The sequence below is a fragment of the Heloderma suspectum genome, chromosome 1 (genome assembly GCF_057233095.1).
Source record: "Heloderma suspectum isolate Gila_16-S chromosome 1, 16-S_ref, whole genome shotgun sequence".
NCBI lineage: Eukaryota > Metazoa > Chordata > Lepidosauria > Squamata > Helodermatidae > Heloderma > Heloderma suspectum.
This window is the reverse complement of record NC_139458.1, coordinates 388,901,694-388,916,905: the sequence shown is the minus strand read 5'-3', so window position 1 is coordinate 388,916,905 and position 15,212 is coordinate 388,901,694. Positions and strand designations below refer to the sequence as shown.

Here is a 15,212-nt window from a genome sequence, read left to right as displayed (position 1 = left end):
CTTGGGCTGATTTTATTCTATGATACGTTCGCAAGTAGATCAAAAGTTACAGGTCATCAATATACCGACTCCCCTTTTATGGGATGTTGTGCATTTTGTGGTTTGTGTTTAACTAATTAGTGCCCCTTGTTTTAGGGTTGTGATGGGTCATACAACATCCCCTGTGCTAGCAAGGCATAGCAATCTTATGCTCAATGCCAAGCAATACCAGCTTTCTTGGGATATCACACAAGCACAGTAATTTGAGTTGGCATCCCTGCACTGAGAGCAGCCACCATTAATGCCTTTTTGATTTGGGAAGGGACTTTCCCTAGGCCAATTTGGCCAGCAACCTTCGGTTGTTGTGGTTGTTACCTTGCGAGTCGTGTGTGGCTTAGCTTCCTTACTTGTATTGGCTGAAGAGTTGTGGTCTTTGGCAGTGTCCATAAAGTATATTATATGCAGAGTTGTGTCAAAAGAGGATTGCGTATTGGTTATCCAATAGCTGTCCATGTGACAGGTTTTGTGGGTAGTTCCTCCAAAGGAAAAGTGTCCAATACAGCCTTCCCCAATCTGGTGCCCTCCAGATAGGTTGGACTGCTACTCCCATCAGCTCCAGCCAGGAATTTGAAAGGCAGGTATTGGACTGCCTATGGGCAATTGGTATTTTGTGTCTTCTGACTACATGCTTTGGAGCACCAATTAGCAGTTTCATACAGAACACTGGCAGCTTATGGTGTGTGTATGTGTATGTTTATGTTGAGGGCTAACCCCATCCTAAGCACCTTGATGTCACACATGTGACTAGCCATAAAACCACCTATGCAGATCGTGTGTCATAGTAAATGTGGGTTTAGCAGTCACCCACAACCAAGTAGAATATACCTGATCATTTACGGGACGCTATTTTGGTAATGGTGATGGAGTTCTGCTTGACAACATACCTCCAAAATGCCCTAAAAATCCATACTACACTCTTTTTGCAATAACAACCCCCTCCCTCCCCCCACGCACACACGCCTTGCATGGCACTGAAATCCACTGAGGTATCTCTGTTTTCAGTGCCACGATAGCACTGGCTGTTGCAGGTCTGGCATAAAGGGCAAGACCAGTTCCCACGATCAGAGCAAGGGTGTCTCATCCTGTTACATCAAGATGGAGGGCCTGGAGCCGAGTCCTAAGCTCCATGGCCAGAGACGGGGCTTTACCTTCAAAGATCCAGAGCAGCACATATTTAATAACCCCTTCCAGTGTTTTGCAGCACAATCCTATGCATGCCTACTCCGAAATTAGTTCCATGGTGTTTAGTGGGGCTTACTCTCAGGTAAGTGGGTGTAAGATTGCTTCCGTTGTCTATTAGTCTTCCTTTCTCCCTCACTAGTTGGTGAATGGAACCAAAAGTTCTCTGGTTTGAAAGGTTTTTGTCTCTGAATTGATTTTGCTGGGAGAAGATGAGAGAGAATAGAAGAGTAGAATAGCAACAATCTCAAGAAAAGGATGAGTCTGGGGGAGGAGCTACACTAGAGCCTCTTTCTGTGTGAGGCACCACCATGCTGGTATTTTTTCAAAATGCAATTGTTTCTGTGGCAGCACACACGAATGAATGCGGTGTAGTATCTACCATGTTTATAATGCAATCCAAGTGCCACACACAACTGCAATTGTGGGAGAAGCAGGAGGAGTTTGTGAGGTCATATATGTTCAGTCTGTAACATGAGTATAGGACACATACAGCTCCAATTGCCAGGGAAATGGCCATTTCAGTTTCCCTTCTTTTCTTTTCTTTTCTGTCTCCACTGACTGCATATACACCTTTGATGGTGTGAAGCAACAGAGGTTTAAACATCAATCGCATGGTAATTCACAGTTCTGCTCCTCTATATGTATGTGGACAAAAAGTAGCCACAAAAATATTGAGGTAGAAATAGTGTCAGCACAATGGGTTGGGGTGTGCATCGTGTGTCCCATGCATGGGCCAGACATTAGAGGACTAGAATAAAATGCTTGTGTCAACTGGTACTGGGTATTGTGGTTGGCCTTGAGCTCTGATTGGATCATGAATCGTAATCTCTTGTCTTTTAGCTTCACTGTATAAAACCATTTGTTTTCTCAACTGTGCCCCCTACGTATAGTTCTGGGTTGGAATCAGATTTAGTTATACACAGAGTAGTATAGAGTAGACGGATTGAAATAAATGAGGCTTAAGTTAGTTGGGATTCGCTTACACCCTGTTGATTTCAATTGGTCTACTCTAAGAATGACAGATCTACACACATTCCGTGCACATACCAATAAAAACGTAATGCAAACTTAATACAAAAACCTGTAAATTACGAAGTTGGTCACACATGGGCATTTTGGCTTTTTCCTCCAAGTTATACAGAAGTTGTGAGCAGGAAACAATCTATTTCTCCCCCCGTTCCCATCCCCACCCATGCATTTCAAAAGCAAATGTGTGTGCACTTCATAACTGAACGTATTTTGTATTCAGGTATTGAAAAATGAGCGCAAACATCATGTAAGAAAGTGCCCTTGCCTGCTCACCTCAGATCCTAAATAAATAAATAAATAACCTTCTGCAAATGTAAAGGTTTTAAGTGAAAGTGACTCTCTTTTGCTCTTAACAATACAAGCTTGGAAAAGGGGCCCCATACAATTGCCTTGGTGTCTCTGTTTCCCATGGATTGTGCATTGCTTCTTTTTGCTTTGTATTCTCTTCTCTCCCAAACTTTAACACACCAAATAACATCACATTTAAAAGTTCACCCCCTGCTACTCAATGTTAAACATAGCAACAACAACGCCAAAGTGCAAGTCTCTTTTGCAGAACTGGATTCCTATTTCTAGATGCACAGAGCCCATAGAGAGGGCCATTTTATGTATTCCTGTTATTTCAGCAACTTCTACTCATGCTGACAAGATGGCCATCAGTGCTTGTAGGAACTGTGCAAATCTGCAGCCTGTTGTTGATGGCAGAACAAACAACCTCTTCGTACCCATTGGCTTTGACAAACGTGGAGTAGCCGTGACCAGGGTTTGCTGCTCCGCTTTCTTCACAGCTGGTGAATGAGGCACTAACAGCATCTCTCTGGGTTTCTGGCTTTATTGCTTATATGCAAAATCTACTCATACATGGAAAAATATGGCCCCTAATTGCAGCCAATAAGCCCTGCCAGCTTGCCTTGCTCAATAGCGCACCTCATTAGCCATTATAGTTTCCTGCTGAAAATCAGCTCAATGGCTCCTGCTCCTTGCAGCATCTGTTCATCGGACCCTATCCTGTGGCTATCACTTCCTCTCTTGTGTCCAGGCTGCCTTATTGAGGAATGATTGCTTGGGTTACAGAAAGTGACACATGAACATCGTCAGGTCAGATTCCAAGACTCCCCTCTGGTTTGTGAGCCACTTGGAGCTCTGCAGCCACTCTGACACAGCCAAGCCTTTGCTTGGATCTAGCTGGCTTGGAAGGGCACTGCGTCTAGGTATTATTAAGCTCAGCACTGTGGCAGAGCCAAGATGAACAGCTTAGTAAATTAGAAAAAAATGGTTGGGAAAATGAACTGTCTGAAAAATTCTGCACCAGGGAATGCAAGGTTATTCTGTGCTCCGAATAAATGATTCCAATTGCATTTGTTGGGCCAGATTTATTCCACTTATGCCCTTTGGCTTCTTCTTTCTTTTCTTTTACTTGCAGCATCTCAGGCTATGGGGCAGCTGGTGGCAAAGGGAAGAACACTATAATGAGGTCACATGGTGTGAATGTGGTGGGGATATTTAAACTCCAGAAGAATGATACCTTGTATATTTTGGTGGGACAACAAGGAGAAGATGCCTGTCCTAGCGTGAGTGATCATCCCTCCTGAAAAAAGTATATTATTGTTACTATTATTGCTGTTCTTGTTCTTGCTGATGGAATCTTGGCAGATTGAGCTTTTCAATATTTTCCTGTTGCATGTGTCCTAGAAATTGGCTTGTTCTCTTATTATACCAATCTTCCACCAAGGACTCCTATGGACCAGGAGAAGGGCAAAAGCCCAGGCCAGCCCAGGCCATGCCTCTGCCTGAAGCAGGCAAGCAAATTGCCACCTTTTATGGCCCCCACCCATGTGCCTGCTGCTGCCACTGCCAGTCACTCACACATTCTCCACCTGTCCTTCACATCTAGCATTTCATTTTCAAGGATTTAAAATGGCGGCAACCTGCTGCTGTCATGACCTTGGCTCCTACTTTAAGCTCCTGTCACTGCTGCTGCTGCAAGGACCAGGTAAGCTATGCTCAGGGGCGGGGGGTGAGTGACTGATAGTGGCAGCAGCATTGCATGAGGAATTCTGAGCTCAGCCCCCACCTGGTGGTGCTGTCACCATGGCTCCTCTCACCACCCGTACCATCCCTGTGCCCAATGAGCACAGCTTACTTGGTTCTGGTTCTGGGGAGGAGTGTGGATGATGTAGGACAGGAGTGAAGAACCTCAGGCCTGGGAGCCAAATCCAGGCCTCTGAGGGTCCCAATCTGGCCCTCAGAGATTCCCCCAAATGCCTTACCCCCTCCCCAAGCCCCACCCCTTCTGCTAGCCACTGATTGTTGGGTGGTTTCCTAGCTATTGTGCAGTATTTCCCTCATTCTAAAAGGTTGAAATGCATCTCTTAAGGTTTAGTTACTGGCAGTAAGAGATTTAAGCTACAATATGCTGGCATTTTCTACTCCACCGTTTTCCCTCTGGCTCCACCGTCTTTTCCCTCTGGCTCCACCCACCATGAAATGGAATTCAGCCCTTGGGTGAAAGAGGTTCTGCACCCCTGATGGTGGAGCTACCCTTAAAGGTTTCGACTTCTCAGGTCCCATAAAATTCAGTGAACATGAATGGCAAAATTGGAGTTTGCATGGAAGAAAGGGATGGCAACACCATTGACTTAAGCGCTCCCATGTTACCGAGTTTGAGACAATATGAATTCAGCCTGTGCTCCTTTTTTCTTTTCTTTTTTCTTTCTCTAATAGTTTTTGAGCTTGCTTTTGGGTCACTTAAATGAAAACTCCAAGATGAGGGAAATGTGAAATGATTTTTTTAAATTGCAGTGTTGTTTGCTCTCAGCATTAGTATTCTGCAGAGTTCTTGGCTAGAATATCTTTCCAATGGCTAAGGTCCAGAGACTGGATGCTTATGCTGTCATTATAGGCCAAACAAAGGAAATGGGAGTCTCCAGTGCAAAAGTCATTGTGCAATATCAGAAAAGGCTTCAGACAGGGATGGTGTGTGCACCTTTCACACTTCTACTCATTATGCACATAAATGCAAGAGGTTAATATTTTTTGGAATGAGAATTATCCGGACTCTGTCTCCTATTTTGTATCCATAATCTGGGCATTGCAGCACAGTATAATATATGGAGTCATTAAATTACAGGCCACTGTAATCTTAGCAAGGATTTATTGAGTGCTAATGTAATTCTTTCATTGAGGCAAAGAGATTGCATTGACTTGTGGAAGTGGCTTTAACTTGATTGGATTGTAATCAGTTATGTCTTTCCATGAAGCCTTCTTTAAAAAAAACAAAAAAAAAACACCCAATTGTGATCTATTGGTATCTCTGGGTCATTGCACTAAGTCATTTGATTAACCGTCCCTTCTCCAACTGTGAATTAGAGTTAGCAGGTGTTGGTTTTTTATGGCACCGACAGCCTTCTGTGGACTAGCTCTGGGAGTCTCCTATTGATCAACAAACCTAACTGTAAAAGTATAAATTTAGGATGTAGTTGCTATGGATCAGGTTCTATTCTCCTTGTAAAGTACTTTCATGTGACGGTAAAAGTACCTTGAAGTGGGATTGTATTTGGTTGATCATATGAATATGTTATATTATAGAGATTCTTTCTTTCTGGGTGTATATTTTTCAGTCTCTAGGCTGAGCTTCCTACTATAAGCCATGAGAGAGACCAAGAGCATTTTCATTCTTGTTACAATAGCGCAGGTCAAATTGATCAGAACAACACGAGGGTACCTACATGATATATCTCAAGCCAAGACCATGCATGTACGTGCATAACTTGATCATTGCAACATTACATGATGCCTGAATGAGCCAACACAGATAGAAAGCCATGGATTGAACTTCCATATCTCCTCACATCACCTCAAATATAATGGTTTTCAGTGGAAGTCTTCAGCTGATGGTCAAAGGGTGTGGCAATCAATTGCAGAGAAGTCAAGTAAGGCATATGCATGTCTACCACCAACAGAACCTTGATAAGTGGCAGCTAAGTTTCAAATGCATTGAAAAAGCATTGCATTTGAGGTGGCCTGAGATTATATGAAACTAAGCTAGACACTTTTGTTGTTGTTGTTCAGTCGTTCAGTCGTGTCCGACTTTACACATCGGCAAAAAAGAGGAAACGCATCACGCAAAAAGAGGACAAAAGAGGACACCAATTTGCATATAATTTGCAAATTGATACGTATAGGTGCAAATTTAGAAATAATATGATTTAAATAGAAATACAATACATCTCACCATAGTGGAACACATTGTATTGTGTTCCTGCTCAGCCTGCCGTCAGGTGCTAACTGTTGACGGACAACTTCAAGGTCCCTGCTCTTCCTCCTTATGGTTCTTTGACTTTAAAATCAGACTGGACCAGATGCCTCTTCAAACAGAGGACACCTTCAAATAGAGGTCTGTCCTCTGCCAGCTGTCTAAAATAGAGGACTGTTCTCTGTAAAGTAGGACACCTGGCCACCCTATGAAAGTTCTGTCTGTGATGGCTGGTCACTCTTTAGAGGCAGAGTAATGGACTGGATGGAACTTTGGTCTAATCCAGCATGGTGTAGTTCCTAGAAGGTTGGATTAGGAATGAGGAGACCTGGGTTCAAATTCCCATTCAGTTCACTGTAGAACTCCCAGCATAACCTACCTCAGAGGCTTGCTGTGATGATAAAATAGAAAGGGAGACACTCATCTATGCAATTCTGATCTCCTTGGAGAAAGGGTGCCATATCAATATAATAAATAAATATCCTAACAATTCAATTCTTAAAATCCTGAAGCAGCCTAGTTTTGTGCCGACATCTGAATAGTCTCTGGAATGAATGGAGTCAACAACATTTCATCCTGCATCACCGCCTTGAGGTGTTACAAGTACAGTGTATCTCGTAGTAGGGATGGACAAATCCGTCAATGTTGTTTTCTCTCAATTTCTCATGTTCCCAGTCTTCTGTTCGGTTCATATCAATCTTCGAGAATTTCTCCAGTCTTAAGTTTGGTTTGCCCTGATCTTTGAATTTTTTTTTAAAAAAAAAGTTTGGATGAAAATTCATGAGAATTTTGTGCCAATTTCTCCTACTACATGCATGTATATTTTCTGTAATATACAGATTTTTGCAGGCAATTTTCCCAGTATAATGCATTTTTGAATACTGTATTTTTAGTATACGTATTTTTTAAATCAGAGAACTGTATTGTGAAACTCAGAAGAAAGCAAATTCCAAAGAATAATGTTCACATAGTGGTTAGAAAGTACAAGAATAGGTATGCTCCCACTGAAATGTTTGTATTAAAATGCAAACTGAAGGAATTTCTCCCCCATCCTGACTCAGAATCTTTCCTTCCTTTTCCTTTGCCTCAGCTTTGGCACCAAAGGTTGTACAGAGAGCCTAAAGGTGCAATCCTATTCATGTTTAGGCAGAAAAATAGTCCTACAACTCCCAGCATTCCCCAGCCAGCCATGCTGGGAGTTGTAGGACTTTTTTTCTGTCTAAACATGCATGGGATTGTGCCCTTAAGCACCCAAAGAAACACTTGCCTAGTTCTGCTCTCCCCACAGCATATTTCTTATTTTAGCATTACTTCCAGTAATGAATACATTGCGCTTTGCTCAGTACGGGGGAGCACGTGGTGGGGCAGCTTCTGCTGGGCTTGGAGCCCAGCCAAGCTCACAACCTCGAGGTGAGATTTGTGTTAATCCCACTAAAGCTGGTCTGAAGTAGACTGAATCAAGGTTTTCAAATAGGCCAGGAAGGAGGCTCTGCATTTTTCACTCTGCCCTTGACCATTTCTCCAAGCTGAGAGCCTTGCCTTCTCCCACCTGTTAGGTGCTTCTAATAATTAACCTCCATTGAAGAACCCCTTGAAATATACATGAAGGCCAAATGTCCTAATTATTGGCAGGAAGAAGGGGTTCTTTTCCGATAATCTCTTTGCAGTTAAAAATATGCCATCACTTTATGGGACTGCCTCACACTTTTATGATTACATTAGGCAGCAAATTAGCCCGGACAGTAAGCCAGGCAAGAGCATAAGTTCTTCTTCATAGAGCTTTTTAAGTTAGTATCTATTCGGTTCCAATTGCCTTGGGCCTGGTCTGCATATGCAACAGAATGAGGGGCAGAATCCTGAGGTGCTAGAGTGGAACAGACCACTTCAAACCAGTGGAGGCTGGTGGCACCGATTCCGGTGGGTGTGTAAATCCATTCTGCATTTCAGCCAGAATGCTAAAGGAGCTATCCAAAGTGCTGGACCCTATCACCAAAATAGATTTAGCACCTTGGATAGCTCCGTTAGCATTCTGGCCGGTTCTGACGGAAACTCAGAGTGGGTGCACAGCCCCACCACAATGCGGGCCACCAGCCTCCACTGCTCCAAACTGCAGGTGGGGAAGTTTCATATTATATTGCACTTCTATGTACTAAGCTTCCTGCAAGTCCAAGCCAACAAACCAGAGCACATTAGGGGGAAAGGCCCCGCCTCAGCTCATTACCTGCTGTGCTGTCTTTCATTTTGCAGTTGCCTTGCCTCATTCGCGGAACTGAATGTGCAGATGTTGTTGTCAAGCCCTTGTAAACCTCCTATGTTCTCCCACCACTTCTTTCATCTTCTTTTCTTACCACAGAAAATCCATTAAGAAAGAAAAGATGGAATAGCTGCACAGTGCCTTTGATAGCACTAAGATCCCTCCATCTAAAAGCACCCTCACCTACAGTCTGAAATTTATTTATGTTATTTATTTATTCCGTTTCTGTACTGCCCAACAGCCAAGGCTCCCTGGGCAGTTCACAACAATTAAAACCATAAAATACAATCTGATAAAACATAATATAAAGGGTAAAAGTTTAAAAGTAGCACGTAAAACCAAAGTAAAACCCAACAGCAGTCACAGCCGCGGGGAAAGTCTGGGTGAAAAGATGCATTTTTAGGAGGCTTTGAAAGATGCCATATCTTCTGCCGCCCAAATTGCACGGGGGAGGGTTTTCCAGAAGGTGGGTGCTGCTACAGAGAAGGCCCAACATTGGGATTCTTCATGGCGACATTCTTTTCATTTTGGAATTACCAGCAAGGCCTCCTCTGACGATCTTAAAGTCACCTGGGTGTATATAAGGGAAGGTGGTCTGCTGGTACAGCACACTGTATTGCCTCAGAACTCTTCCTCTTCATTACAGCCACAATCTGCTGTGTCTGTAGACTAAGGATCAAACTACATGTCAAATTAATTACATAGTGCGTAGCTGAGCCTTATCTTTATTTTTACTTTAGAGTGGGTGTTGTGCATGGCTCTGACTCAGATTGGTAGCACTGTGCACCAGGAGGGGAGGATTAAACCCTCCTCTACATACATACATACACACACACACACACACACACACACTCTCTCTCTCTCTCTCTCTCTCTCACACACACACACACTCACACACTCACACACACACTGTTTACTTCCCAATCGTCCCTCCCTGCATGTGCACAGGTTAAAAAGGGGGGGAGCCTCCATTGACACCAGTGGAGGTTTTTTCTTTTCTTTTTTTAACCCCTACATGTGTGTGATTTGGGAAAGCAAACTGCTTGCAGGGGAGATTTAAACCATCCCTCCTGGTGCATGGTGGACGTAATTAGAACCAGGACCACACACACTTCCTCTAAAGTAAAAATAAAGATCAGGCTCTGCTATACACTATGTAATTAATGTAACACGCAGTTTGACCTTAAGCCTTAGACTGGTGTTACCACAGTAACAGCAGCTCTGGGCCCCACTGTTTTGTTAGTACTAAAGAAGGGGAAGAATCAGAGGGCACAAGAGGAGGCGTTTGTGGCTTCTGGTGTCTTATATTGGGTGCACAGAAAGAATGGGGCTCTCTATCTGATCTGGGCTTCTTTTATCTGTAGATCAACCATGTCATACACAAAGTCTGCATTGGAGAGAATAATGTGGTTGAAGATGAAATTAGAGTAAACAGGAGCATCCATGAATGGGCAGGAGGAGGTGGTGGTGGAGGAGGAGCAAGTTACATCTTTAAGGTATGCACATTATTAAGCTATACCCTTTCAGCTTGAGAGGCTTGGTTTGGTGGCTCTTTGGTAAAGAAAGTGGCGACTCAGTAAAGAACACACGTGGTTAAGTCCAGTGGAGGCTGGTGGCTCCGATTTTGGTGGGACTATAAATCCCTTCTGGGTTTTAGTCAGAACCAGCCAGAACTCCAAAGGAGCTATCCAAGGTGCTGAACCCTGTCCCCAGAGTAGGTTCAGCACCTTGGATAGTTCCTTTAGCATTCTGGCTGTTCTGACTGAAGCCCAAAATGGATGAACAACCCCACCAAAATCGGAACTACCAGCCTCCACTGCTTAAGTCTGTGGGCCAGTTCGGACATCATGATAAACCATGGTTCATCATGATGGAAATGAGTCACAGCAAGCTTCTGGCATCTGCACTCCCCTCCCTTCTCTTCTGGCACAGCTGTGAGGAAGAGAACATAAGCGTTCACTTCCATTTTTTATTAACCTCAGTGTAAAGTTAAGTCCATAACCTTAACTGTCATTTGAGGTTGGCTTGTTCCAAACAAACCATTGTTAAGTTAACTGTAGTTTGTTGGGTTTGGCTCACTGCAGCTCATTGACATCACAATAAACCATGGTTTATCATAACATCCGAACCAGCTCAGTGTCTACTCATAGGAGCAACATAGTTAAAAAGAGATATAATATTTAAAAGGTTCATGCCCTAAGTGCAAGATCACACTGCTTTGCAAGTGCAAGGATGGGTAACCTAATGCCTGTGATCTGTATGTTGTCCTATGATTTTAACACCAGATTCCATACACCATAGCATCCATGTAGTTGAGCATGGCATTGTGCTATGAGGTTGATAAGTCATAGGCAGATGCCCAGAATGCTAGAGCCCTTCAGAGAAGAGCCACTGTGTTCTTCCACACAAAACTGGTAGATTCCAGAGGCAATCAGCATGTCTATGTACCTACCATTGTCAATAATGTTACTGCTTCTGTTCGCTCCTACAGTACATGATAGAACTAATGGTCTCCATTAATATTTGGGATGCAGGCACATAAATAATGCAGCAGTAATTTAGACTACTTAGCAGTCCTAGGGGCTTGCCTAGTGCAACTAGCATGTAGGGGACAAACTTGTTATTTACCTGTCTGACACAGCTAAAACCCAGCTTCATTTCTCAATTCAACCTGTTAAGATGGAGAATGGAAAGCCAGTCCCCCTGATCATTGCAGCAGGAGGTGGCGGCAGGGCCTACAGGGCCAAAGCATATACCGTTGACCATGAAAGACTAGAAAATGATACATCTGTTCCAGGGCTCAATGGGAGACCAGGAGCCGCAGGTAAGAAATGTTCACTAACACATTCCAAGTTCTTTGCTGGGTGTAACAAGGTAGCTGGTAAAAGCCATCAGTTGCAATCCAGAGAAGCAATATCCAAGCATCCAGAATTGTGTGTGTGTGTGTGTGTGTCTGTTTGCTGCCTCAGCTCCTTTTGCCAGAGAAGCAAGCAGTTAAAGAGCAGTGACTTGTCTCTTCAACCAGGGAACTGCTGTAGTGACAATTTATTGAGCAAATCTCCCACTGTCTGTTTGGTTCCCCCTGTACATTCATATAACTGCTTTGGATCACAGCCATTATCATTAGCAAAGAAGAATTGCTCAGGAGTTATGAGTGTGAACTTGGAGACTCAGCTGTCCTTTTATTTCCCTGCTGTACTACAGAGTTATTCATATTACCATGATCAAATCATACATGTTCATTAGGTTTATTAAAAGTGAGTTATTTACCACTTAGTACATGTTTTTTGGTTGAAATGGTGCTTAAGAAGTAGAAAAGGCATGACCTTTTGTCCACTTCGTCAAAGAGATTTTTTTCCCCCATCAAAGCTTTTTTAAAGATGTGTGGCCTGGGAATTCTGCTGTATAATTGCTGCTTATGAGAATGCTTGAATATCAATTAATATCAAATGAGACATAAAGTTATTTAACCCAGATTAGCAACCTCTTACAGCATATAACCATCTGTTAGTACATGCAATTAGTGGATTTCAACATTCTTTAAATGTAAATTTATGATTGGTATATTTTCTATGGAATCAGAGAATGGTAGCTATTCCAGATTGATAATGTTCTTGTGTGTGTAAACTAATACAGAGGAATGCAGGAGTATGGGAATGCTTTTGTAAACATGCATTGTGAAAGTAGGGGAAATCTTCCCTTGTACATACCAAAGGCACATCAGAGCAAGTTGTTGGTGAGTTCATCTGTGTAAATTATTTTAAGAGTCATTGTTATTATCTCTGGTACTGATTGTGAGAGTAGAACCAAGGTGTCATATTTGTTCTGTGTTATTCTAAACTGAAAGAGAATGATCTTATGAATGTTCCCAGATGTCCATACCATGTCGTTCATTTCTAGTATCTTCTGCTATTCATTAACACAGTTTATACCTAATAATATCTGTACTTTGTATCAGTGCTCCCTCTCTTGCTTGTAAGTGCTAAAATTACTACTTCACAAAAAGAGATACCAATCTGATTGGCAGACTAACAGATGCCCAGCACCCTAGTAAAAATGTTGTTTTTAATGTTTTACGGGGGAGGGACCCAGGTCAGGGAGCCCACTAGGATGGCAGGGGGCTGGAGGGCACCTGCCTGGCGCCAACTCTGATAAAAGTGCACAACTTAGGAACATAGAAAGTCATCTTATACCGAGTTAGATTATTTGTCCTTCTAGCGCAGTATTACCTATGCTGACTGGCAAAAGTTCTACAGAAACTCAGAGGCCATTGCAGTCACGAGCTACCAGCTACCTGATCCTTTTAACTGGAGATGGCAGGGACTGAAGTTGGGCCTTTCTGGACACAAAACATGTGCTTTGCTACTAAGCTATAGATTCTCCCTTTGCTGGCCCAACTTCTGCATTAAACTGCTATGTTGGGGTGCGTTGGGAGAGAAGGGGGATTATAGACTTTCCCATATTGCCCCTTACGATATAAAGAAAATCCCCTGTTAGCTGATACCCAGAGCTGCCTCAAGACATTCTGCTGCCTGGAGCAGAGCCAAAATGGTGCCTCCCCTAGGTTCAACATTTAAAAAGTTTTGCTGCACCATTCAGACACCAATTTCTGTCTTCATCTATTTTCTGTACACACACACACACACACAGACACCATTGCATCCTGCAGGAGGGGCAATGGATTTCTAACAGATAATTCTCTCTCTCTCTCTCTCTCTCTCTCTCACACACACACACACACACACACCTCTCTCTTCTCCCAGGATTCCTTTACACAAAGGAATGTGTACTTATACTTACACCAATTTACATATGTGATGGAGATGTGCCTTACTTTCCATTTGCCTGTCCTGTCCAGTCTTTCTTAAGAAACCTGTACCATTGCCATGTTACTGGGGATGTGATTTTATCCTGCTGGGGGTCTGCATTTTCTGGATGAAACAGCAACTTATGTGAGCTGCTTTTCCTTCTGTTAAACTGCAGGTGGTGGAGGTGGCTGGAATGATAACACTTCCTTACTCTGGTCCGGAAAATCCTTGCTGGAAGGCGCTACCGGAGGAAAATCCTGCCCCCCGGCCATGAAGAAGTGGGGGTGGGAGACAAGAGGGGGTTTCGGAGGGGGTGGAGGGGGGTGCTCCTCAGGTGGAGGAGGCGGAGGATATATAGGTAAAGTGGCTTCGTGTTCAAGGTGTCCCTTCCCTTCCCTTAGTGCTAATGCTCAGCAAAATGCTGAAACAACATTTTCCTATAGCTGGCATATCTATATCTATCTGTATATTCAAATGTTATGTAATGCAATGTGTTTGTGCAGGGGGTCTAAGAATCTGCAGGGCCGTGATTATACCAATCTGGCTATCCGTAGCTAGAATGGGCTGTCTTTTTGGAATTCTGGGCATCCTAATTCTTCTCTGACAAAAAACAGTTTCTAGCCTTCATGGATATAGAAAAAGAGTTTAACATGTGGGATAGCTATGGCTAAACCATCAGAAACCAGGGAGGAGGTACTATGATGGGCTCCCACTGTTCAGAAAGAAGAACTTCTATAGTTTTCAGAGCTCATCATCAACACACTGAATTGTCCTTATCATGTTACTTCATCATCTTTGATCTTAAAAACACACACACTAAAATTCTGCCATGAACTCAAGTTTTGCAGTATTTGAAGTCCACAATGAACTTCATTGAACTTCATAAATACATCTGATTTATTTAAAAAATGAAGGTATAGGATTTTCAGTTACAGACATTGGTGAGGAGAGTGGTTTCTGTAGAATTCTTGACCCCCTGTGTATATGTTGCCTTTTAACGCTAGATGAACATAACATAATATAAACTTTAATCAGATATCAGTGGTAGCAAGAACAATCTTGGCTTGTGCATTCTGGGAACTGAGGGCATGTCCCCATGGTGTGGGTGTCTGTTGGGGTTTGGTTTGGCACTCACCTGTGACATCAAAACTCTGCAACTTACACTGCAACTGGGCCAAACTGCTATGATGCCTATTATTAGTCTAAGCAACAGCCAATACTGGTGGGCACAATCCAGAATGTTAGGCAAAATCAACGAAAAAGCACCAGACCTGCATTGTGGGAAGTTCTCCCATGAGGACATGCCATAAACCAGGGATGGGGGATGTGTAGCCTTCCAGATGTTGTTGGACTGAAACTTCTATCATGCCTCACCATTGCCTATGCTGGCTAGGGCTGATGGGAGTTGCAGTCCAGCAACATCTGGAGGGCCAAACACTCCCCACCCTGCCCTAAACCTTCAAGATCGTGATGTGAACTTTTGAATCATGACAATATTTTCTTGACATTTATGTTCCTTGACAATGGAGGAGGAGAAATAGCAGGAACCTTTTGCCGTGCTTTATAGCCTCCGGGTACTTTGGCCATGACGATTGTTTGCAGTGAACATGCCTCAGCCCTAGAGGCACTAATCTCTAGGGACGGA

At 43.2% G+C, this 15,212-nt stretch overlaps 1 protein-coding gene across 1 annotated transcript in view; it reads left to right on the top strand.

Moving 5' to 3' along the window:
• The window catches only part of ALK (ALK receptor tyrosine kinase), a 903,954-nt gene that overhangs the window by 836,004 nt on the left and 52,738 nt on the right, over positions 1-15,212 (top strand). The window contains exons 13-16 of the mRNA XM_084820831.1: positions 3,674-3,821; positions 10,124-10,255; positions 11,439-11,583; positions 13,743-13,925. Coding sequence (XP_084676957.1) covers positions 3,674-3,821; positions 10,124-10,255; positions 11,439-11,583; positions 13,743-13,925 — 608 coding nt within the window. The remainder of the gene's footprint in view (positions 1-3,673; positions 3,822-10,123; positions 10,256-11,438; positions 11,584-13,742; positions 13,926-15,212) is intronic.